Genomic DNA, 25,497 nt, shown 5'->3' on the forward strand with positions numbered 1-25,497 from the left:
TGTAGCCCTGGCTGTCCTGGAACTCACTCTGTAGACCAGGTGGGCCTCGAACTCAGGAATCTGCCCACATCTGCTTCCCAAGTGCTGGGATTAAAGGCGTGCACCACCACTGTGGGCAGGCAGTATTATTAGTAGGGTTTTTTTTTTTTTGAGACAGTGTCTTTCTAGGTATTCCTGACTGCCCTGGAATTCACTATGTAGACTAGGCTGGCCTCAGACTTACAGTGATCTATCTGCCTTTGCCTTTCTAGTGTTGGGATTAAAGGGGTGTATCACTATACCCATCAATTTTGTGTTTTTAATTTGGTAGAAACCTGTTTCACTAACATATTATTCCAAACTCACCAAATATGTCAAGAGGTGTAGCCCACCAAAGCCAGTCTCATAGATTTGTGAGATTACCCTGTTGGACTTGATGACCTGCTGTTTATCATTGCACCGTTTGCTGGTGCAAGTAAGGGTGATGGCCTGTTTGCTGTTCTTTTAGAAGGGCTATCAGCTGTGGGGCCAGTTTGCAGGCAGCTTTTCACCACTTTGGTTTTGGAGAGGGCACTCACTCCTGGGTCTGTCATTCTGGCAGCCCCCTGCAGTTCATCTTCTAGAACAGAGCCTGTCTGATGTACTAAGTTAGCCTTTGTGCTACTTGACTGCTGGGAGTGCTGTGAGCTAATGAGGAGTCTGGTAATCAGATTTGGCCTTAGGTCAAATGTGAAGGTCAGGTTAAGTTTACCTAGGCTTTAAGAAATGGAGGTGTTCACCATTGTTTGGACACTTCACACCTTGATATTTAGCTGTTTTAAATAGCTTGTTAGGCTCCTTTACTTTACTTGAATCCCTTGCATTTTGAGTTTGTGGGGCAGCTGATGATTTTATTAGGTGTGCTGTCTTCTTGAGGGTGTCCTGGCAGGTGAAATCTGTAAGACTGGCTCTGTAGGCCGAGCCTCTTGGTGTATTTGGTGAGTTTGGATGGAAGAGTATGTTAATCTGGGCCTCTACCAGATTAAAAAACACATACATTGCTGGCTGTGATGGCTTCTACCAGATTTAAAACACAAATTGCTGGGTGTGGTGTACACCTTTAATCCCATCACTTGGTAGCAGAGGCAGGCAGATCTCTGAGTTTGAGGCCAGCCTGATCTACATAGTTCCAGGGTAGCTAGGGCTCCCTAGCGAGACTCTCTATCTCAATAAACAAGCAAACAACACAGAAATTGAGTCCCCTCACTTCCTAGTGCTCACCACTCTCCTGCAGCCAACTGTTGCAGGCTGTTTCTACCCAGGAAAAGAAATCCTACTGTGTGTCCTGTCTCCAGAACCCCGTCTTCTACCCGTTTGCTGGTGCAAGTAAGGGTGATGGCCTGTTTGCTGTCAGCATTGAGGACTCCATCTCCACAAGAATTCAACAGAAACCGTGGGAAGACCCTTACTCATTGTCCCAGGAGCTGCTGCTGTTCATGATAAAATAGTGAAGTCAGGCAAGAAGTTTGCCCACAGTGGCACTGTCAAGCATCCAGTATGTGGAGACCATCCAGCTACTTGGTGAACAGGCAGGACCGCAGGCCAGTTCCTGACAAGACTGGATTGGCCAAGGATGACTACTTCAAGTTCCTGGGTTTAAGTGCCTGTGGTTTTCTAAAGCTTAAGTGAGGATTTCCCTGCAAAAGTAGAATTTCCCTCTGTCCCTTGTTTAAAAATCCCACAGCTTGTACAGTGCTACCATTTATTTGAAGTGCTTTTAACATTGCCTTGTGAACTTCCTGATGCAATAATCTGAAGAGAGCCCCCTGCCTGCCACAGAAGCCCACAGAAAATGATGGGTAAAGTCTACTGTAGGTAGAAGAGGCCCAGCTAGAAACAGAAAATCCATCAGGATTTAATTTGTGTTTCTAAATTCCTTGTACTTGTTGGTTATTCTTTCATCTTTTAGTTTTAGATTTAGTCTAATTTTAAGAAGGAACAAATGAGGCATGGGGTTGTGGGGCCTACCCTTACACATTACTGGGGTTATGTGCTTCGGGGATGAGATGTTTTAGCTGTAGTTTAGTTTCTTCCTCCTACGAGGAAATTTCACAATAGTCTTTCCCTTGCCAAGTGAATTGCTAATAGTTGTCCCACTCCAAGAAATTTAAGAAATAGTGTTCTTTCAGCAATCTAACTCGTTGAAGTGTTTAAAGTGAGGTTGTGTGCATGGGGGATAGGGCTAAAAGATAATTTTCTTTGTAAGGTAACATGATAAGGACATTAACTGTTCTTATATCAATATTTTACTCAATTCATTAAATTAATGGGACATGAATAAAATGAAATGAATTTTTAAAGACTAGAATTTATTGTATAATGTAGGGTAATGATGAGTTGAATCTCATAGAACACAGTAAATTAAATTTTATGGACAAGATATGCTAACAGTTTCTACAGGTTGAGGTCAGCCTCCTCAGAGCTGTCAAATTGCACACATTCTTGTGGGATTGAGTTACACAGGCAGGTGCTACATTTCTATTGAAGAAATCTGTTCATCTTTGGCTTCAAAATCTTCAGTTTTTTTCTTGCATTGTTGCACATATCTGTCAAGTGAGCTAGTTGGTCGTAGAAGTGGTTGTCAAATTTGGCTTATTAAGATGTGTAGGTCCTCTTGGTATCACTTCTTGGTGGAAGGCAAGTGTGGGTCTTCTAGGCCATTGTTTCTCCACCTTCTTAATGCTGTGACCCTTTAACACAGTTCCTCATGTTGTAGTGACCTCCAACCATAAAATTATTTTTCACTGCTACTTCATAACTGTAACTTGTTACTGTTATGGACCATAATGTAAATATCTGATATATAGTACATCTGATTTGTGACCCCTATGACAGGGTCGTTTGACCCCCAAAGGGCTTGAGACCCACAGGCAGAGAACTGCTATTCTAGGCAGTGTTGAGTGTCAGCTGCTGCTCTGTTGTTGCTTTTGCTATAGCCTGAAGTAGGGTGTTCCAGGAAGCTCCATATTGGTTTTGATAGTTAGTGTCCCCTTTTGGTTTTTCTTTGTGGTCCTGTCATCTAGCCATAGGTATCTTCTCTTTCTTAGGATGGCAGGCTTAGTGTTGGAAGCTAGGGACATATTGCCGTGTGATGAAGTCACCCCGTAAGTAGGAGCAGTCATTTCATGCTGGTTTTCCTCCAGCAATAAGGATGTCTTTGAAACAGACATCTTAACCATCATAGTGATCAAACAGAGCAGAGTTTGACCAGCATTGCTTAATTATGTGTCTCTCTCTTCCTCCCTCCCTCCTAGCAAAAATCAAAGCTCACATCAGTGCCTTGGGGATGGCCAGAATGCTTGCTTTGTGTCTTCTTAGTATAGCTACATTGAGTAAAATGCTTTCACCACTATAATCTGCATTCTGGGGCGAGGCTGGACCTAAACATGTTAGTGCTCACAGAGACAGGGCTCCAGTCCAGATTTTTACTATGGAAATGCTCTGCACATGAAGACTTCCTAAGCATTCATTCTCTTCCCATGAAAAGTAGGACCCCTTGGTGTTAGCTGGATAGAAGGAAAATTTACTTCTGAAGTCACTTCCTATTCTATCTCTCTACCCTGTTCTTTTGCTGACTTGGGCAGAGTTCTGGATGGTAGGCTTGATGCATCCCTGAGCAATCTTGAGTTACAGTTGGGAAGATGGGTGTGAGAACAAAACTAGAAGGCCCGACTTGCCCTGCTTACCTAAGCTGTTCCCTCCCTCCCTTCCTCTCTTCTCTCTCTTTCTTCCTTTCTTTCCTCCCATAGATTGGCCAGGAATCTTTTCACTATTACTTGCAGGCCATTTCTGTGAGGGCAGCTTCAGTTACTGTGGGGTTGTCATGGTGTAAATTGAGCCACCAGTTACTCATTTGTCATGTACATGGGGGAATGGTGAATGGGGATGGTATTAGTGTCAGAAAGGAGAGAGAAGGACTCTGTCTGGGATAGCAGGATAAAGTACAGCTTTGAGGTTCAAGGTTACATGTCTGCAAAGTAGGCACAAGTACCTATCTTGCACCTGTGCTATGAACTGTTGTTCATGATTTCAGTGCTGGACCAAGGGAGTAAAACTACTGTAGTAATGAATTTTGCTTTTCCATTCCTCTTTTTGGCAGAATAACCAAGTGCTGGGAATTGGAAGTGGTTCTACAATTGTCCATGCTGTGCAACGAATAGGTATGTTCTCATTCTTAGACTGTACTAAGTGTTTCTTGTGTGTTCATGGGAGTAGGAGGTGGAAGAAGGGGCGGGAATGGGCACAGGTGTGGCGTTTGTCTTAGTTCCCATTCGGCCTGGTAGAGATGGGAAGAGCATGTTGTTCATCTGAGGTTAGTTGAGTGTTTCTGTTCTTAGGAAAGAGGAATTTTTGGTCCTCTATAGCTGATTTTGGGGAGGCGATGCCTGTGTTTATTGTGTATAGCTAGAGGGGAGAAATTGACTCAGGTGAGGCCCCAGCAGAATATGATGGTATACACTCATCAGGGTTTCTGTATTGGTCTCAGGTTTCCTCTGAAGCCTGTGTGTTTCCTAGACAAATTGAGGTCTCAGTGTCCTGTCTAGGACAAGGATGAGGCTCCTGCAGTTGGTGGCTGGTTTTTGTAGGTGTTGACTTCACTTTGATTGGGTCCTCTCTGTACTTAGGAAAGGCTCAGGCATTATCAGCTCTGGTGGCTGCTCAACAGGTTCGACAGCCCTGCTCTTTGTTGGTAAAACGAAGCCTGGGAGAGGCTTGCCCAAATGCCCATCTTTGGCAGGTGCCAAGGGTCAGAGCCTAGGAGGCAGAACCCAGGTTCCTGTTGTGATCAGGAAGTGGTTGCATTACAGGGACCTTGATTGAGAGATTTTTTGTCCAGTATTTACCTACTTTAACCCTGTGTATGGAGAATTTTTAGGTCACAGGAATTACTGTGGGTTCACAGGAGTAAACATCTAAACCTTCCAAGAGAAAGACTTGATTAAAAAGACGATATTTTTAAGAGGACAGCTTTTTAAGACTCATTAAAATTAAGATTTTCTAAAATTTTAAAATTTAAAATTAATATGTACCTCTCTCAACCTTTAGTCATCCTCTGGGGCCTATAGATCCTTATATTTCTTAATAAATGCAAAGTGAAGTTCTGATGTTTTCCTGGAAAGGCAATATAAGATTGTAGCTAAGATTGAGAGTCAGAAGGGCAGTGGTGGCTCAGCCCTTTAATCCCAGCACTGGGGGAGGCAGGTGGATCTGAGTTCAAGACCAGCCTGGTCTAAAGAGTTCTAAGACAGCTAGGGCCACATACAGAAACCCTGTCTTGAAACCCTGCGCCCCCCCTACCCTACCAAACCCCCCCCCCCAAAAAAAAAAAAAAAAGGGAAAAGGGAAGAAAGGCCACTAAGGACCACATTCCAGCCACTGGTTAGCTGTGTGACTACCAAGGTAACTGACCTCACAGTGACTCTGTTTCCTCATGTACAAAGAAGAGGTGTTAGTCATAACTTACCTCTTGGGCTATCTGCATTAAAAGTTGTATACAACTTAGCAAATTGCAGACACACAGCAGCAGTACCACTGAAACAGCTTTTCCTGTGGTCATTACTTGCCTCCCAGACCCTCTAGAGTCCACAGAGGCAGCTGTCATCAGTGGGAGATAGGGCTTTTCCCTTTGGTTGGATTTGAGAAATGCACGTGTGATAAGAAAATCAATCGTGGGGAATGGAACAATACCAGTGTGACTCTTGTCTCCACAGCTGAAAGGGTGAAGCAAGAGAATCTGGACCTCATCTGCATCCCCACATCTTTCCAGGTACATTACGTTCGTGTCCCTGTCCATGTCTTAGCTGTCAGGTCTTCTGGGTTCCTGAGCATGTGTACTCCAGCTTTGTGTTGTTATCCTGGATGGTTTCCTTGAGGGAGCCAGGCTCAGGGGAGGAGCTGACCAAGCATTGTTCTTTGGTATAATTTTTTTGAGACAGGATTTCACTATGTTGCCTTGGCTGACCTGATATGTAGACTCATCTTCCTTCCTCTGCCTCCTGAGTGCTGAGATTAAAAGCATATTCCTCCATGCCCAGCTGGGGGTGTAATTGTATTTTGTTTCATTTACTTTGATGTTTTCACATGAGTTAGGCATTATTCGTAGTATACAGAGACAGCTGCGTGGTCTTTAGCCTCAGGGACTATATCCTGTTAAGGGATGAAGGGAACTTTACAATCAGAATTTGTGAGGCGATACCAGTGTAAGTGTAGTTCACTCTTGGGTTATGCAGTAGCAAAGCTGGATGGAAAGAGCAGAGGAGCTGTGGAAAGAGAGTAAGTAGACTGAGAATCTCTGTTTTCATCTAACTTTATAAAATACTAGCCACCAGTGGCTGTCTCAGTGTGGGTTTTCCAGAGAAAGAACCAAGAGAAACAATTGCTTTACAAGTGGGTTTATAAGAAAAGTAGAGTATTGCCACAGTGGCTGTATACAGGTGGGAGAGCTGGAAACACTGAAGAAGCTGGAAGCCATAGTTTTATCTGTTCTTCTTTCTCCCCTACCTCTCCCCACCCCACTTGATCTTCCTGTTTCAGCCCCCCCCAAACCCTCACAATGCATTCATAACTACCCTATTACCCCTTCCTAGGGTGAACCAGTCCATCCCCAGTCTCTTACTCTATACTCTGTGGTTATACGGATTATAATCTTTTTAACAAAGACTTAACAGCTAACATTCATGCTGAGGACCAGCCTCGGCTTGGAGAGGGGTTCTGAGAGAAGGGGTGTTTGGGGCTAACAACTTGAAGTCAAATTGAGGGTTGAAGCTGTCGGCCTATGCTCTGCTCAAGACAGCTTTCTAGCCTGCTTTGTCTCTGTTCTGCTTTCTTTCTCTCTGATCTGCTTTCTCTGGAAATCTCCAGACAGCTCTTTCTATGTTCTGCTCAAGACAATTCTCCAAGCACTTTTCTTTTGCTATTCTAAAAGATTCTGGATAGCTCATCTCTAGCAGATCATAAGCCCAGTCTTTTATTTTACAGATCAATCCAATCTTTTACTCCAGGTTTCCTTTTGATTATCCTATGAATCAGCATCCCATGACTCCAGCCCTTTGATTCTTAGGAGAGAGCACACACATATTTTCTTTTAACATTGCAAAAGAATTTAGAGAATAATGCCTCTCTTATGCATAGACAATTAGCTAACTGGGTGGGGATCCTTCCTGAAATTAACCTTTTCTACCACACCTGAACCTAAATTAACTCTGTCTTAGGCTGATCTTGAACTCAGGAGTCTGTCTGCCCTTGTAAGCACAAACAAATTTAACTGGGTGGGATCTCCTGTGATCACCACTTCCTAGATTTCTTACCTCTTTTCCTAGTATCTTTCTGACAAAAAAAGCACACAGTTTAGCTGCTTTTGTTCCTTTAGATTCATGAAGCCCCTCATATAATTCATATTGCTTCTTTATTTTTTTGAGAAATTATACATTTTTGAACCCATATTTTTAGAGTTATTTTTCACAGCTTTAAGGGCTGTCCTGATGGCCCTAGCCTTTACCATTTTGTTAAGACATTAGCCACACCTTTGTCTCCCGGACTGCTGCTATCTCTGATTATCCTGGAGTCATCTTTAACAGGGAGGACTTTTCCTTAGAGGAGGAATGTAAAATATGTACATTATCATACAAGCAAGCCTTATGCCCAGGACAGCCTTGGACTCTGGCTCATGCCTGATGGCCCACTGGCTCTGTCCCAGGGGCTGGAACCATGTCATTCTGTCCACACCAACGTCACACCAGACTTGGGATATCCATATATAAATGAATGCAAACCATATTTGTCTTTTTGGGTCTGGGTTACCTCATTCAGGATGATTTTTTCCTATATTTTTATTTTTATGTTTTTACTTGTTTTGGGGTAGGGGGTCACGAGTTGGGAAAAACATCTGGGAAGGAATGTGATTGGGTGCATGTGAAACTCCCAAAGAATCAATAAAAGAAGAAAACAAAGAACAAAACATATGCCAGAAACAATATTAACATGATGATTTTTTTCTAGCTTCATTCATTTACCTGTGCATTTCATTTTTAACAGCTGAGTAATAATCCTTTCTGTTAAGTGTACCACATTTTCTTTACCCCTTTATCTGTTGGTCCTTTTACCCACTTCCTGTCTCTCACGAATAGAGTGGTAATGAACATGGTTGCACAAGTGTTCTGAGGTAGGATGAAGCATCCTCTGGGTATATGCCCATAAGTGGTATAGCCAGATCTTGAGGTAGATAATTACCATTTTTCTGAGGATCTGCTTCACAGATTTTCACAATGACTGTCAAGTTTGTACTCCCAACAGCAATGGAAGTGTGTTCCCTTCTTCCACATCCTCGGTGTGTCATTTGTGTTATTGAGCTTAGCCATTCTGACAGGTGTAAGGTAGAATCTCAGAGTTGTTTTGATTTGCCTTTCCCTGATGACTGAGGATGGTGGACATTTCTTTAAGAGCTTCTCAGCCATTTGTGGTCCCTCTTTTGAGAATTCTCTGTTTTAGATCTGTACCCCATTTTAAAATTGGGTATTTGTTTTCTTGATGTCCAGGTTTTTTATTTTTTTAAAGTGTATTTTAGATGTTAGTCCTTTATTGGGTGTGTAGTTGCTAAAAGTCTTATCCTGTTCTGCAGGCTTCTGCTTTGAATGATGGTATCTTTTGACAGACAGAAGCTTTTTAGTTTCATGAGGTCTCATTCATTAATTGTTGATCTTAGTGCCTGTGCTAATTGTATTCTGTTCAGAAAGTCTCTTGCCGTGCCATTGAGTTCAAAACTATTTTCCACTTTCTCCTCTATCAGAGTCAGTGTGTCTGGCCTTAAATTGAGGTCTTTGACTCATCTGGAAGTTGAATTTTGTACAGGGTGATAAATATGGATCTATTTGGATTCTCCTACATGGAGCCATCCAGTTTGACCAGCGCCATTTGTTGAAGATGCTGTCTTTTTTACCCAGTGTATATTTCTGGTCCCTTCATCAAAAATCAGGTGTCCATAGGTGTGTGGAATTATGTTTGGGTCTTTAATCAAATCCTGTCAATCAACATGTCTTTTTATGCCAAAACTACACTGTTTTTATTACTGTAGCTCTGTAGTTCATGTTTTTATTACTATAACTCTGTAGTTCAGCTTGAGAACAGAGATGGTGATACTGATAGCCTCAGCAGTCCTTTTAGCTAGCCTGGGTTTTTTGTTTCCATATGAAGCTGAAAATTACCCCTTTAAGATCTGTGAAGAATTGGGTTGGAGTTTTGATCCTAATTGTAGTGAATCTCTAGATTGCCTTAGGTAGGATGTCTAAAAGCATTTTTATTATGTTAATCCTACAAATTTACGAGCTTCTGATATTTTCTTCCCATTTCTTTATTCAGTGACTTATTTTTTAGTCATATAAGCCTTTCACTTGCTTGATTAGAGTTACCCTAAGATTTTATATTTTTTGTGTCTATTATGAAAGGTGCTGCTTCTCTGATTTATTTCCCAGTCTGTTTCTCATTTGTATATGGGATACTAATTTGTATATATGGCTACTGATTATGTATATATTGATTTTGTATCTTGCTACTTTGCTGAAAGTGTTTATCAGCTGTAGGTGTTTCCTGGTGGAATTTTCACAGGTAACTTATATATACTGTCATCCTCTGCAAATAAAGATAAGTTGACTTCTCTAACAATTTGTATTCCTTTAATCTCCCTCAGATGTCTTATTGCTCTAGGACTTCAAGTACTATATTGAATAGATGTGGAGGGAGGGGACAACCTTGTCTTGTTTCTGATTTTAGTGGAATTGCTTTCAGTTTCTCTCCATTTAAGTTGATGCTGGCTTTGGGTTTGTTGTCTTCATTATGTTGAGGTATGTCCTTTGTATCCCTAGTCTCTCAGGACTTTTAACAGGAAGGGGATTTATATATCTCCTTTAAGGTCCCTCATCATATTCATAACAGCCATTTTGAAGTCCTTGTCTTGTGCTTCATTCATATTGCTTTTCTCAGGACTTACTGTAGTAGAGTAGCTGGGCTCTGGAGAGACTGTCCTGGCTGTTACTGTGTTTTTACTCTGGTACTTAGGGATCTGGTTTTGGGATGACTGAAATTCTAGGTGTTGATATCTTGTCTTTGTTGATAAGTTTTTTGTTCCTTAGTTCCTGCTGCCATCTCTGGATCTTAAGAGTGTGTGGTGGCTGTGGGTGGTTTGTCTGATAGAAAGAGCTTTTGTGTTTCTGCCAGGTGTAGTTATGGTGATGGTGGGGAATCCCAGGTAGAACTTGTTTTTAGGTATTGGGAGCTGACATGCAGGAATGGGGAGGGGGTAGTATAGAGGGCAAAAAGTCCTCTACATAAGATAAGCACCAGAGAAGCCAGGAAAAGTCAAACATACAGGCTTGTCTCTTCAAAGGAAGAAGATCCTTACCTGTTCTTCAGGAATGCTGGGCAAGAATGTACTTTACATTCCTAGTTATCTTATGGCTAGGCCAATCCTGACACCCACAGGCACTATGCTTATCTCAGCCATTGTCTGTAGACCCTAAATCTTGGGCACTATCTCTACTCAACAGTACCGAATTTTATGAAAGAAGCTGGGTGTACCTTAAGGAATTTTAGGGTAAACAAGTCTTGCATTCTGTTATACTCATGAGACTGAGTTAATGGTTATCAGAACCTCTCCCCTCCCCAAAAAATTGTGCTTGCTTAAATATGGCTAAAATACATGGTCTGGTGTCAGACTATGGAAATTTGAATCAGTGATGGCCAACTAAGTTGAGCTGAACAGAGTTTCATTCTTTTTTTTAGAGATTTATTTTAGAATACACTGTCTTCAGACACACCAGAAGAGGGCATCAGATCCCATTACAGATGGTTGTGAGCCACCATGTGGTTGCTGGGAATTGAACTCAGGACCTTTGGAAGAGCACTCGGTGCTCTTAACCACTGGACCATCTCTCCAGCCCTATTGTTTCTTTCTTTCTTTTTTTTTTTTTTTTTTTTTTGGTTTTTCGAGACAGGGTTTCTCTGTGTAGCCCTGGCTCTCCTGGAACTCACTCTATAGACCAGGCTGGCCTCGAACTGAGAAATCTGCCTGCCTCTGCCTCCCAAGTACTGGGATTAAAGGCGTGCACCACCACCGCCCAGCTCTATTGTTTCATTCTTATCTTTCCCTGATGGTTTTCCTGCTGGCCATAACGCCTGCAGGCCTCTGCTTCCCTGGATATAAGAGGGCCCACAGGAGGGAGGAAAACACTGTCTGCCATGAGGATCTGGCACATGTTTTCTGGGAGAGTGTTTTGGGTGTCAGTGGGTGAGGGAGAGGTCTGAGGCAAAGAAGGAAGCTATGGGGAGGATCTGCTTAGTTCCCTGGGAGTTCACTTTTCTATTCTTGAAGGTCCTGCACCCACCTCATGGATCTCCTGCCCTGCCCATGCTGGGATCTAACCTGCGGCCTTTGATGTACTAGGAAAATGCTGTACCACTGAGCTCCATTCTCAGTCCTTGGTCTTTTGAGACAGGGCATTTGTGAGTGTGTGTGTGTGTGTGTTTTTCGAGACAGGGTTTCTCTGTGTAGTCCTGGCTGTCCTGGAACTCACTCTGTAGACCAGGCTGCCCTTGAACTCAGAAATCCGCCTCCCTCTGCCGCCCAAGTGCTGGGATTAAAGGTGTGTGCCATCACCGCCTGGCGGCATTATTGTTATAACTCAGGCTAAGTCTGAATTGGCTGTGTATCTCAGCCTCCCAAATGTATTCTTAGAAGTTTTAGGAGCACTCTGGTATTGTTTCCCAAGTCGGAGAGGGGCAGCTCTTACCTCTGGAACTGGTTCCCCTGTGCTGCATGGTTCCAGCTCCTGCAATGAAGAAGCAGTCATTGTTGCTGTTTGTGGGGCTAGATCTCCCATGTCACAAGAATTCTGCAGCCCTTTGCCACATTTCAGTATAAATGACTGTTTGTCTTTTTCTGTCCTCCCTAGGCCAGGCAGCTTATCTTGCAGTATGGCTTAACCCTCAGTGACCTGGATCAACACCCAGAGGTGGGTGAGTGAGTGAGTGGGGTGTGTGTGTGTGTGTGTGTGTGAATGAGAGAGAGAGAGAGAGAGAGAGAGAGAGAGAGAGAGAGAGAGAGAGAGATATTGAGAGATTGACTGTCTTTTTCTCCTTTTTTTGATGACTTCTAGTTGTTCATGGGCTCCAGCTATCTTAGTAGGACCAGACATTAGCCAATTATATTCACTTTTGTTCTGGGGCCTTGAGTGTTAATTCTGACCAAACTTACAAGCAAAGAAGTGGCAGTGTAGGCATAGTACAGGTTTAGCTTCCCAAAGATTTAACCTTCAGGGCTCAGTACAGGTATAGTAAAGGGAATGGACAGTTCCAGAGTTGGTCTGTGGTTTCCTGAAATTCCCTTCTCATAAGTGAGCCAGCCTGCAGAACTCATACCTAAGCTAAGGAAAAAGTCATATCTTAGGCAGTTGTGGCTACTTGAAAGCTAATTAAAGCTAATATTTGCGGAAAATTCAAGGATATTCCAGTAGAGTCTGAAGCTGTGGAGAGTGAGCAGCACCCCTTGTCACCCCAGGAACACCTGAGCTGTCATTAGGTGTGGGGCTAAGTTTAATCTTGACAGTGAGTATTGTAACTATCACAGTGGATAGATATGGAAAGGGTATGTCAGTTGCTTAAGCGCAGAAGCAGAATTATAACTTGTGTCCTTAAGGCTCTAGAGCAGTGTTTCAGTAAGAGGCTAGGTTTGTGGTTAGCTGCCCAGGCTCCGTGGCAGGGCCAACAGAGGATCTTTGGAGGGGAAAATAGTAGCTATGGGTATGTGGGCATACATGGGTGCTGCCCAGACTTTCTGGAGTAATTAGGCATACTGGAATAAGCATGGAGTGAGGATTTGACAGGGTCTAGCAGTTCATGCCATGAGTACATGGTGAAACACTGGGAAGAACCTCCTGGGGGAGTTCTGTGGGCACAAATAGTTTCTAGTTCAAGAGTGCATTGACTGTTTGTCATCTTTGGAGATTCTTCATTTACTCTTGTTAATTTGAAATTACCTATATCTGCCCACATTAGTCCTGATTTGGAATTAGACAGATTTTACTCTGTTCTTTCATTATTGAACTTTGCTCTCCCCTGGGAATTGAATGCTCCAGTCCTGCTGTTTATTTGTTTATGGTCCTTTGGACAGCCCCTAACTGCGGTGTCTTAAATGGAGAGTAAAGGAAGCAAATGTAGTAGTTAAGAACTGGACACTGCATTAGGCCCTCTGCTTCCTTTCCTTGTGTCTCCAGCAAAGCGCCTTACTTTCTTGGGGCCCTAGTCTCTTGGTCAGTTGAATGGAAATACTGGGCCTGCCTAATGGAGCTGCTGAGAACCTGATGAGCTATCACCGCTTGGTCAGGGGTCGCACAGTGTCTCCGCTCATGAGGCTTTTCCCTCCCTCCCTCTCTCCCTCTCTCCCTGCCTCCCTCCCTCCCCAGATTGACCTTGCCATCGATGGTGCTGATGAAGTGGATGCTGAGCTCAATCTCATCAAGGGTGGCGGGTGAGTGTGTGGGGACTTGGTTGCTAAAGAGACTGTCAGCTAACCCTTAGCAAAGTGAAATGGAGTACAGAGTAAACAGTTGTTCTGATACACATGAGTTTTTCTTCTGTCAGCACCCTGATACCATATGCCGTTGAGCCACCCTAGCATTTCTGATCATTAGTGCCCACCTGCTGACAGGTAACCTGGGCCTGTGAGATGGTTTGTCTTGCTGTTCTGTGTACACACACACACACATAGCACATTCTTGGCTTAGACTGTTAGGTCTGTGCCTTTTGTGTTAAAGCTGTGAAGTCTCTAATCACTTGGGGGGGTGCTCTTCCTTTATTTGGAAACATTTATTAGAATGACACAGCGTTCATTTTATTTTTTTAAACTGTATTACATAATCCTTGTTGCAGGTGTGAGGTGATTTATCTAGGGAGAGTACCCATAGGCCAGGTTATTCAGTATCCCTGGCCTTGTGCTGTCACATAGTCCACAGAGCAGGTGCTCCAAACTGGTTGTCTATTCAGGACATGTCGAGTTATCTCCCTAACACAGTGCTTCCTTGATGCCTGTTGGAGGGGAAGTGCTTGGCCTGAATAGAACCATTGTTTACTTTCTAGGTTTCTACCAGACACAGGCAAATGTTTCTAGAAAGTAGCATTATAGGATTGAGGATGGCTCTTTAAAAATGGAAGCCAAATTTCTCTTTAAGTGTCAGGATTGAACACATTTGGGACTCCCAGGTCTGATCCTACTTCCCAAATGAGGATGATCTCTCTCTAATCTCTACGTCCTTCTTTCCTGTCAGAGGCTGCCTGACCCAGGAGAAGATCGTGGCTGGTTATGCCAGTCGCTTCATTGTGATTGCTGATTTCAGGTACTGTTCCAGGGTTCTGCTCTTCAGCTGAGAATGTGTATGGGTTTCCAAGTTTTGTCCCCAAGTAAGAGGAGGAAGCCTGTGCAGGAATGTAGGAAGGATTACCTCCTCTCTAGGATTCCAGGCAGTGACTCCTGCTGATTACCACAGCACCACAGCACTCTTGCATGGAGCTGGCTCTTCATGTTTGGGGATGGGGAGGCAGCAGTGTCCAGGCCGAGCTCCTGCATGTGTTACTCATTAGGTTCCTGCAGGGAACCTCAGGAAGCAGCCAAGCCCTGTCCACAGGTGGTGACTCAGCACATCCTGCTTCCTCTGGGGTCAGGCTTTTCTACACGTGACTGTGTTATGCTCAGTCTTTGACCAGGATGATTTTCTTTCAAGGAGCCTGAGAGAGGAGGCACTTTCTGAGCATGTTAGAAGAGATATCTGCATTTGTCTTACTCAGGAGATACCATAAGTACAAGGGCAACCTAGGTTAGCCAGCAAACCATCAGAGCAGATTTTTATCATTTTTGCCTTCTTAAGTGTAAAGCAGCCCATATTTCTGAAGCTCCCCTGTACTGTCCTGATCTCTTTCCCCTCCAGCTGTCTAGTTAGCCCCTAGCCTGAATTTGGTTTTGTATATTGAACTTACTTGTTTTTTTCCAGGAAAGATTCAAAGAACCTTGGGGATCGGTGGCACAAGGGAATTCCTATTGAAGTCATCCCAATGGCCTATGTCCCAGTGAGCCGAGCTGTGACCCAGAAGTTTGGGGGTGAGGTAGAACTTCGAATGGCAGTCAACAAGGCAGTAAGTGGCCAAGGAGGTTTCCGAGCACCTGACCCAGTCTATTGCTTTTCTGTGTCAGGCCCTGAGGCCTTCGGGGTGTGTGTGTGTGTGTGTGTGTGTATGTGTGTGTGTGTGTGTGTGTGTGTGTGTGTGTGTCTTGTGCCCAACCCCTAGTCTCCTCCATAGAAGGAGGCATGGTTCTTTCTTGACATCCCTCAGGGATACTTGAGGTCTGTACTGCTCAGTACAGCCTCTAAACAGCCTCTAAACACCGTCTTTTGGGAAGCTCTAGATGATGTCTTTATAAAAAGAGAAAGAGAGAGTATGTTCTGTGGAGGTGTGTGTGGTGAGGTATGAGGGAAGGGGATGTCTCAGCAGGCCCATACTGAGGTGTCTCTTCCCCCTGAGGGACCAGTGTTGAGGAAACGTTCTGTCCCCTCACCTATCTGACCTCTGTCAGTCTGCCCATCCTTTTAATGAGACGTGCTGATGGAGAAGGCATTGTGGAAGTCATGCACCCTTATGTTACCTTACTGCTGGGGCTCATGCTAAGCTTTGATGTAGTGATATTGGCGGGCAGTTCTCTTGGTTTTCACTCTGCTAAGTTGAAAACATCACTGCCTTGACCCGTTGCTGTTTGCGTCTCTGTCCCCCTTTTTGCCACTCAAGAAGCAAGTTTCAGAGCAGTCAGTGGCTCCTCTTAACTGTGTACCTGTGTGGCATTAAGACGTCGTCCAGGTTTGTAGGACTCCAGAGGGCCTGTTCACCACTGCTCTATGGAACCACCTTCTAGGAAGCATGGAGTGGGGGACATCTTTCTTTTGCCTACCTGTGTTTTCATCCTTGGTCATTGGAAAATTGTCTTCTAGGGGCCTGTGGTGACAGATAATGGGAATTTTATCCTGGACTGGAAGTTTGACCGGGTACATAAATGGAGTGAAGTGAACACAGCTATCAAAATGACTCCAGGTAAGCTGGGTGGAGTTCACTGGACAGTCACCCAGTGACTTCCCTTCATAACCACCCCCTCTTCAGGCCACAGAAGGCAGCATAATAGTGCTTAGTTTATACCATGTCTGAGGTTTGGTTTGTGTAATAGTACTGATATGTATTTATTTTATAGTCTGTTTGAATTGGGATAGCCTTGGAGCTGATGGAAGGTCAGAGGTGCTTGCTTTGAAATAAGGTCACCATCCCTGGGAGATACCCCCTCCCCTTTCCAGGAGCCTGATGCAGCCTCTTCGACCTTTGTGGGGGAAGTGACTCAGTTCATCTACCTTCACTGGTTACATATCATAGGCTATGCTTGTACTACATGGAATTGGTCCTAGATTAGAACTGGTGGAAACCTGGGGAAGGCTGTGTGAAGCCGTGCCTGCAGATACTGAAGGTGCTGCTTCTGCTGGAGAAATAGCAAAAGTCTAATTCACAGAGGTCACTTCGTTAGGTGTGGGGCAGTTTCATAGATGTGGTGTTGATCTGTGCACTGTCATCACATCTTCTAGACAGTGTATAACATTCTAAAGTTTTATTAAATTCCCACTTGGATGAGGTAGTTAACAGGGGACCACACAGGCCAAGAGCTAAGCTAAGTGGTTTGCCAACAACTACAGCATCAAGGTGTGAGCCCTAGGTTTTCTGCCTCTTGACACTGAAGTTTTAAGATTTGTGTTATTTTTAATTATGTGAGTATGTACTTTTAACTGCAGGCACCCATAGAGACCAGAAGGGGGCATCTGATCTCCTGGAGCTAGAGTTCAGCTAGCTGTGGGTCTTCTGTCATGGGTGCGCAGAATTGAACGTGGGTTTCTACAAGATCAGTATGCTCACTTAAGCACTGAGCTATCTCTCCAGCTCTAAGACCCTGACTTGAATGCTCACTCGCTCAGGTGAGGCTGTATGATGTAAGCATAGACTTTATGCCAAGGGATAATCAGGTAGGAGTTGAGGCCCTGCCTACCCGGGGGAAGGTTGGGTGAGCTGGATAGAGATGAATTGGCATTCAGGCTTAAGTCTGGCAGGTCAGAGCTCGTAGGAGGGTATTTGCAGGAGGAGGTGATTTGAAAGGCCTCATTCTCACAGTGCTGAGGGGCAGTCTAAATTGTACCTGGGTAGTGCCTGAGCAAATGCTGGGAGCAGACTGCCTGGATGAGCTTCTAACCCAGCCATGCTCTAGCAGAATGAACTTGGATCCCCTAGCTGATAGCTGTGTGCCTCAGTTTCTCCTTTTTAAAAAGGGCCAAAACTAGTCCCTACCTTGTGGGGTCATTGTAAAGATTAATTAGCTCACCTCTTAAAACAGTGCTGGGAGATTAAAGTCCCTAGGAGAAAGGATGCACTGCTGTCACCATTAAGCAAGCACTAGACTGTGCCCACACAGGGACACATCCCTGTAATCCTGGAACTTTGGCGGTAGAGGCAGGATGATCCGAGGTCAAAGACTTCCCTGGCTGCATAATGAAGGCCAACCTGGGCTACATGAAACCTCACCTCAGTGCCCACTGACCCCTCCCCCCCACCTATTTTATTGAGACAAGGTTTCTCTGTGCCCTGGCTGTCCTGGAACTCACTCTGTAAAGCAGGCTGGCCTTGAACACAGAGATTGCCTGCTTCTGCCTCCTGATCGCTGGGATTAAAGGTGTGTTTGCTCCACCACACTTTTTTTCCACACACTGCCTGTTTTGTTTTTTTTTTCTTTTTTTTCCTAGATTGTAAGTTATTTGTGCCAGTTGGGAATGAGAATAGTTTGAATATATGCTGTGTAATAAGGCAGCTACTTCTTCCAAGTCTAGCCTCTGACCGTCTTTAGTCTTCTGACAATCTTTCATTCATTAAGTGAAACAGATGAATTACTCCCTTGCTTAGTGTTGCCTCTCTAACTGAAAGGCCAAGAAGGCATGAGGATGATGACATGGAGGCCATGCTTAGCAGGCAGAGTGCACTTGCCTTGTTAATGCAGACTGACCCAGGGTGGAGTGGGAAGGCCAGTTCCTGATGTGCCCACTAGGGGGCTCTCTTGCTCTTCCTGGGGCCTGCCTTGCCTTTTCCTAAGCATGAGGAATCTGTGTACTTGTGACTTCAGAGTTACAGCGTGGAGTGAGGAAGGTGGACTGTTACCACAGGTCCACCCTTGGTTTGTCTTTGGCTCTCCTTTTCTCTTACTTTTTGCCTATTAGATTAGACAAACTCCAGGGCAAGGGATGGGCAAGCTTTCCTGTTTCTTCCCAGGTTCATTTACACGAGGGGAACACTCAGGAAAGAGTCCCTATCCATGTTTCACTGGGTCTTGCCTCTGCTCACATTCACAATGCTCTTCACGTTCCTCTGGATTTTATTTGGGGTGAGGGGATCAGTCACTCCTGGCACCTCATTAATCTGAGGCTCCAGAATCATGCCTTAGACAGCTACCCTGCTATTTCCTTATAGCATTCGAAGTGTGTTTGACTTTCTCTGGGGCCAGTTTGAAGCTTCTAGGCTGTGCTACAAAAGCGTTGATCAGAGTGAGTATTGAGTACTGCTTTGTCCATCCTCAGAAAACTCCAGCTGTGCAGGCAGTTGTGCAAGGGCCTTCATACTTCAGTGACTCAACCTCCATTTGGCTTGTGCATTGAGGGCTGTCCACAGATATTTTAATTTATCCTTAGTTCCTTTATACCTTGTTTAATATTATGGGTAAATAGTGCCCCCCCCCACCCCAACCCCTGCATTCCCCATTAGGCAACTAGTTACCCTGTCTGGAGATAGCTAGTGTTACTAAAGGAATTGTATGGCCTTTTCTGAGATGATCTTCCACAAAAACATAAGTCAAAACTCCCCTGCCTTATTCCTTACTCCAGTAACAGCATATCATGCGTAGGTGTATTCCGTCCTCTCTCTTCTTAGCTTATTACATATTGACTCCCAAGAGATAAGATTACCTTTTTTTTAATGTACATTGGTATTTTTGCCTGCATGCATATCTGTGTAATGGTGTCAGATCTTGGAGTTATGGACAGTTGTGAGCTGCCATGTCTGTGCTGGGATTTGAACCTGGCTCCTCTGGAGGAATAGTCAGTTCCCTCAACTGGTGAGCCATCTCTCCAGCCCCTGACCTTAGTTTAAAAAAAAAAAATGTTGAGGGCTGGAGAGACGGCTCAGCGGATAAGAGCACTGACTGCTCTTCCAGAGGTCCTGAGTTCAATTCCAAGTAACTATGTGGTGGTTACAACCATCTGTAATGGAATCTGATACCTTCTTCTGGTGTGTCTGAAGACAGCTACAGTGTACTTATGTACATAAAATAAACAAGTCTTTAAAAAAAATAACGGTGTTATTCCAATTTTGTGGCTGTGTAACACAATTTACTTAACCAGATCCCTGTTAGTGGTCATTTGCGTTTCTCATCCTGTGCTAGTATGGAAGTACCAGATCAAAAGATTAGTCTCATTTACAAGATGATATTAAATTGCTCCCCACATAAGAGTGCCAGTTTACCAGTCCCGAGCACCAGTGCAGGTCCCAGTTTCCCTCCACACTAGGTTCACTCCCATTTTCTTTGATAGTTGGCCAGCGTTAACTCACTGTAATGTATGTGTATGTGTGAACATCTTCAGTGAAGGCGTATATAGTTAGTTAATTCTCATTGCTAGTATGTGTGCGCAAACAGTATGGTGATATGTTCATGCTACTGTGTGCGGGTGTGTGTGCGCGAGTCATGCAAGTGCGTGTATGTACACCCATGTATGTTATATGCAAAAACCAGCTGTGTGCTGTCTTCTCTGAGTCAGACTCTTTGATTGAACCAGGAGCTGGACGATGGCCAGCAGGCTTCAGGAGTATTCCTGTCTGTGCCTCCACATTCTGGTCACCTGCTGCTACTCATCCTGGTGATTGAGTAGTCTTTCATGCCTGTCACTAGTGAACTTGAATGCTTTTTGAGTTTGCTTCTTTTAAGAAGTGCTTGTTTAGGTCTTTACTCTTTTCCTGTTGGGTTGTCATAGTGGCTTGAGGAACTGTATTCTGGTGTGACTCCTTTGTCAGGTGTATGCTTTGTGAATCTCTCCTACTCTGAGGAAGACTCAACGATGGCAGTTGATTGAACATAACTGGGAGGAGTGATATCTACATGGCCTAGTCTTAGAGGTCTCTATAGCAGGCACGTGGGAGGATGAGGAGCTGCCAACCTTGACACTGAGGAGGATGAGCAGCAGGCAAGGGGACAGCCTGCCTGTACAGAGGGTCTGTGCTGGGATGAAGCTGGCACATTTGGTTACATAGAGCAAGACATTATGTAGTGGAAGGAAGAGGTGCCAGGAAGGAACAAAGATAATCCCGGTTTCTTTCAGTTTGTATTTTGTCTGATGCTAGCTTGTATTGTTTGCTCTCAGGGACACTTGATGCTTGCCTTGTCTTGGGAAGCTGGAAGCTGGACATTAATGTACCTATTCTTCATTTTGCAGGCGTGGTGGACACAGGCCTTTTCATCAACATGGCAGAGAGAGTCTACTTTGGGATGCAGGATGGCTCAGTGAATGTGAGGGAGAAGCCCTTCTAACCCTGAGAGGAGCAGGGTGCTCACCTTGAGTCTCCAGCCCAGGCACAGTGGACATGCCTCACCAGGAGCCTTTGCCTTAATGTACCTTCATGTAGCTGTCCACAGTGCCAGAGTGGACGGCTGGCCGTGGTGGGTGGGGTAGTTAAATCCAGTCTTATGAAGTATTGCTATGTGTCTTTTTAAAAAGAAATTTAAATATATATATTTTTACTATTAAAATATTCAGTTTTTTTATAAAATAGAACTTGATTTTATGTTTTATATGAAACATTTACCAAAAGCAAAAAAAATGTATAAATAAAAATAAGAGATCAGGACTGTCTCTGAAAGCTTTGACTGGACCTGCTGGTTAACCTTCTGAAGTTTTGGGCTTGCTGAGAAATAACATTTTTCTAAGCTGATGCAGTGAGGAGCCAGCCAGCCAGCAGGTCTCCTGATGCCTTATGGGAAACCTTGTTTACTGTTTACTTTCTTGCCACACTCTTCTGTTTGAGGTTGTTTTCATTGTTACCACTCCCAAATCCCAGTTACATTTTAAGATCAGGTCTAGGGAATTGTGAGTGTAGCAGTGGGGTCTGTAGTGACTTGGGTATAAACTCCCTGGTGAGAATGCACCTTCTGTCGGATCCTGGCTTTGCTTTGGTCCTGCTGTTGGAAGCCCCTGGTGGAAGCGCCTGCTGGCAGCGCACAACATTGTCTGAAATGTGAAGCACTTTTTGTTGTTTGAATGATTTTCTTTATGTTAATATTGTTTTGTTTCTCCAATAACCCTTGTATGATTTGGTATCAGAAGCTGTCACTTCTTTGTGCTGTTTGAAGGTTGAAATAAACATTACTGTGCCATTTTGATCCTTTGTCTTTACTACAGAATTTGCATGATGGGAATCAATTTTTCTCAGCTAGTTTATATCAGACAAGTGGGATCCACTCGGGAATCTGAGACAGACCAGGTAAATGCTTCTGTTGTTTCTGACAGATTATCATCTCCTTTATTGAAACAAGGACAGCGTGTTCTAGAGACCTTTGCTGTGGTGTTAGTTTTCTCTGTCTGAGTGAGGGCAGTATAGCTGAGCACAGGCCTGTTCACTCCCAGCGGCTCTATTGGGTTGTATGGGAGTTGATGAGCATTAAAAGAGACTGGAATTTTCTTGTTTCCCTTAGTCTCGAGTTTAGATAAACTGCCTAGTAAACATCAGAGTGCCTAGAAAAAGCTTCATAGAGGAGGGCAGGCCATGACCAGCTCAGTGATGGTTGACAAGGGCCTCACAAGTCCATTGTGTTACACATCCTGTGCAGTGAGCCCTGGTTCCTCCCATGCTAACTCTGCATGGTATTTAGCAGTCAGCTCTTCAGTTTACCTTCTGCTTTGAAGTTTGAACTCTGTGATGTGTTGGTGTGCAGATTCTTGCTGAATCAAGTCTCAGAATAAAAGCTAACCAGGACTAGTCCTAGACTGAGTCCCAGCATGCTGGTTTACTAGTAAAAGCTTCTTGCTGATTGCATCATGTGCCGACTTGTGTGTTCTTTTGGAGTGAACACCGTTCCTTGGGACTTGAGCAGGGACCCAGCCTTTTCTGGACCTAACAGACTGAGCCTTAAATGGACATTTTCCAGCCCAGTGTGGTGTTGCATGCCTTTATTCACAGCAGGGGCAGGTAGATCTATTCTAGGCTAGCCTGGTCTACAGAGTGAGTTCTAGGTTAGCCAGGGCTATACATGGAAACCCTGTCTAGAAGAGAAGCAAGCAAAGAAAGGCATTTTTCCTACTTACTTAATTCTGTTTTTTACTCTGAAAGTAATCTCTAAAAATAGTTGCCTTACGACGTAGGCTGTTGGTATTAGGAGTGCATTATTTTTAATTGGTTCATCAGTAACTTTTGTGCAGAATGAGATAAGAAATTTGATAAAGTAAGTTTTCAAAACCAGCAAGTGTGGTGTGGATAAAGATAAACAATTTCAGAAACACCTGTTTGCTCCAGTTCACAGATACATTTCCTGTTGGTTTCACAGGCTTTGACACCTGTGACCAAACTAGGGCATTTGAATGTTAATTAAGTTTTTCTTCTTCTGATAGAGAAAAACAAAACACCTGGTAGGCACCAAAGGGCAGCCTAGAGGTAAATTTTGATGAAAGATTGAATTAAAGTGAAAGATTTCCCACTGGATTACTAATTGTGACCTTTTAAGGGATAAGTGAGCTAAGCCAGTTTCTGTTAGTATTTGCTTTACTTTGGGCATGTAGAACGAGTTGGAGTTTGGCTTAAAAATACTTTTTAAGCTATATTTATATATCTAGGTGTAGTGGCACACACCACAGCACTGGGAGGCAGAGGCAGGCAGATCTCTGAGTTTTTGAGTCCAGCCTGGTCTAAATAGTGAGTTTCAGGAGAACCAGAGCTACATAAACCCTGTCAAAAAAACAAAACAAAATGAAAGTTGTATTTGTGTTTTTGTGTAGGAGTATGTACACATGAATGTCTGCAGAAGTGAAAAAAGGGTATTGGAACCTGGCCTGGAGTTACAGGTAGTTGTGAGCTGTGTGGTATGGTATTGGAACCAAACTTGGGCCCTCTGTAAGAACAGAGCCATCTTAGATTAACTCCTGAGCCATCTCCTAAGGCCTTGAGTCTGGCTTTTGGGGAAGGTTTGTAGTCATGGCAGGATGCCATGGGGAGAATCATGGGGACTTGGGTAGACCTGACTCGGGGTTGGCAGAGCTCACAGTGAGGAAGGAAAGTTGTCCTGTTGCCAGGCACTGCCATGGAGCATTGCCACCATCCCGTAGCTCCTTTTTGTCTTTTTGTGTGCCTTAACTTTCCAGAGTGAGAAAGTGAGGCTCAGTTTAAATACCTTGTTCCGGTCACATCCAGGAAAGCAGCGCAGACTTCTGGTTCCTGGCCTTGCTTGTACTTCTGGGTAGTTGTAGGGTTTTGCCTAACGTTGTTCCTTGATTGTACCTATTAGTTGTAATGAATTACAAGGCATCAAATTAGTGAATGGCTGCACATGTGTGTGCCTGTGTGCTCATGGCTAATTCTGTTTGTTTCTGTATTGTTGAGCTTTTTTTTTTGGAAGGAGGGAATAGAATGTTGCATGTAATCTAGTCGGAGAGTGTCCCTTGTCTAGTCTGTCAGTCACAGAAGTGATGCTTAACAACACTGTCTCTCCCCAGCTTCTCTGTGTCCTTCTGCTCTCTATGAATTAGAGGTGATGACCACCATAGATACAATGCAGGAAAGGGGATTGTGAGTTCCCTTTAGCCAAAGTCAAGTCATGGACCCACCACATGAAGGCTTGCTGGAGTAGCCTTTGGAATGTTTTGGTGTTAAGTCTCAGAGGATCTGTTCTTGTGCCTGGTCACAGTTCATAAGGACTTGCCCAGGACCAAGAGCTGTTAGGAAGCAGGAATGAATCTTTGGGCAGGCCTCTTCAAAATCCTAACTACATGGGAAGAAGAATGGAGGGAGGCCAAAAGCTTTGGGAATGTAGGAAAGCAGCCATGATTAGCCAGGATCAGGGGCTGTTTCTTGGTCCTTTTTATGACTTGGGTGGTGTTCCTGTTTCACAAATGTTCAGGTATGAATGTGAGGGGTTTTGCTTTTTTGGTCATGATCAAAAAGTGGCCTTGCCTAGTGGCTACTTGGATTGTTTATGTTCACACAAAAGGGACCAGGGCTTAGGTGTGGATGTCAGACTGCCTGGTAGCCACCCCAGGGCCTGACAGAGCCAGACCAATTGTGCTATCTGAGACCTATTCCTTTTTCTTGAGATCCAGAGGGCCTGGTCCTTGAATTAGCAATTCTTCATACCTGTGATTAACTGGCATTGTGTACTTGCTGTGAACCGGGCACTGGGGTAGATGATGTAGGGTTCCAGATACCCTATGTTATGGCTTCAGTCTTCAGGTTTCCTTGGGACCACAACAATTTCTTGTGCCCTCAGATGCCTCACTGCTTATTTCCTGTCACTCCGCAGCTGATGCAACCAGATTTAGGATTGCATCAGCCTGCACCCTACTAACCCAGTAATCAGATGTTTTGATAGGTACAGTGTTATTGTGTTTTTTTAGTAACTGGGTTGAATCACAGGATTGCAAAACACTCCACTATAGCTTAGCAATGGGCTGGACACTGGGCCTCAGCAGGTAAACATGCAGCCATGCTTTAGAGATGAAACAATGCTTAGCTGGGCTTAGGTGGCGGCATACGTCAGGGATGGAAGGAGAGGTGTTCCTGGTAAAGGTGACTCCATTGTTTCCTTTACAGTGTACTACGCAGTTTGAAGAATACAATACATTCAGGTTGAAACCCTCTCATGTTGAGTTTGACTTAGCAGCAAGAAGGGAAAGGATGTAGCTACCTCAGGGAATTGAATTCCTAGCTGGTGACATCTCTTGTCAGGCTCAGTTTAGTGACTCACAAACGTCCTCTGAAGACAGAGCTACATTCTGAGGTGATGGTTTGGCATCTTCATGTGAGTTTCAAAGAGGCCAGTGTGTTAATGCTCATTTTGGTCTTAGTGGAGAGCGAGGCCAGCCTCCTGTCACTGATGAGACCCCAAGTTCCTAAGATTTTATCCCTGTATTTCGTTGTAGATGGGCCCATATTCCTCGGTGCTGAGGATGCGCCCTCCCTCCCTTGTCTTTGCAAACCTGTAAGGGACGTTCACAGGGCAAGCTCCTACAGGGAGCAGGGCTCCAAATCAATGACATCACCCGTGGAAATGTCAGTCACATGATTTAAGATGTTCTAGTCACCACATTAAGAGGGGTGAAACCAATTTCAAAATAGTTA

General features: G+C 44.2%; 1 protein-coding gene and 1 long non-coding RNA gene across 2 annotated transcripts in view; one reads left to right on the forward strand and one right to left on the reverse strand.

The window, feature by feature from the left end:
* Positions 1-21,553, forward strand: part of Rpia (ribose 5-phosphate isomerase A) — a 24,241-nt gene extending 2,688 nt beyond the window's left edge. The window contains exons 2-9 of the mRNA XM_028762306.1: positions 4,118-4,178; positions 5,730-5,785; positions 11,961-12,020; positions 13,470-13,534; positions 14,331-14,399; positions 15,051-15,192; positions 16,041-16,140; positions 20,610-21,553. Coding sequence (XP_028618139.1) covers positions 4,118-4,178; positions 5,730-5,785; positions 11,961-12,020; positions 13,470-13,534; positions 14,331-14,399; positions 15,051-15,192; positions 16,041-16,140; positions 20,610-20,704 — 648 coding nt within the window. The 3' untranslated portion in view covers positions 20,705-21,553. The remainder of the gene's footprint in view (positions 1-4,117; positions 4,179-5,729; positions 5,786-11,960; positions 12,021-13,469; positions 13,535-14,330; positions 14,400-15,050; positions 15,193-16,040; positions 16,141-20,609) is intronic.
* LOC114616848 lies at positions 6,223-23,614 on the reverse strand. The gene is made up of 3 exons (XR_003710704.1): positions 23,555-23,614; positions 11,799-11,837; positions 6,223-6,278 (listed from the first exon to the last, which is right to left on the reverse strand). It is a non-coding gene; the product is annotated as an uncharacterized LOC114616848 (long non-coding RNA).
* Positions 23,615-25,497: the final 1,883 nt, after the last annotated feature.

Source organism: Grammomys surdaster, unplaced genomic scaffold (genome assembly GCF_004785775.1).
Source record: "Grammomys surdaster isolate TR1022 unplaced genomic scaffold, NIH_TR_1.0 133, whole genome shotgun sequence".
In the NCBI taxonomy this organism is placed as follows: Eukaryota; Metazoa; Chordata; class Mammalia; order Rodentia; family Muridae; genus Grammomys; species Grammomys surdaster.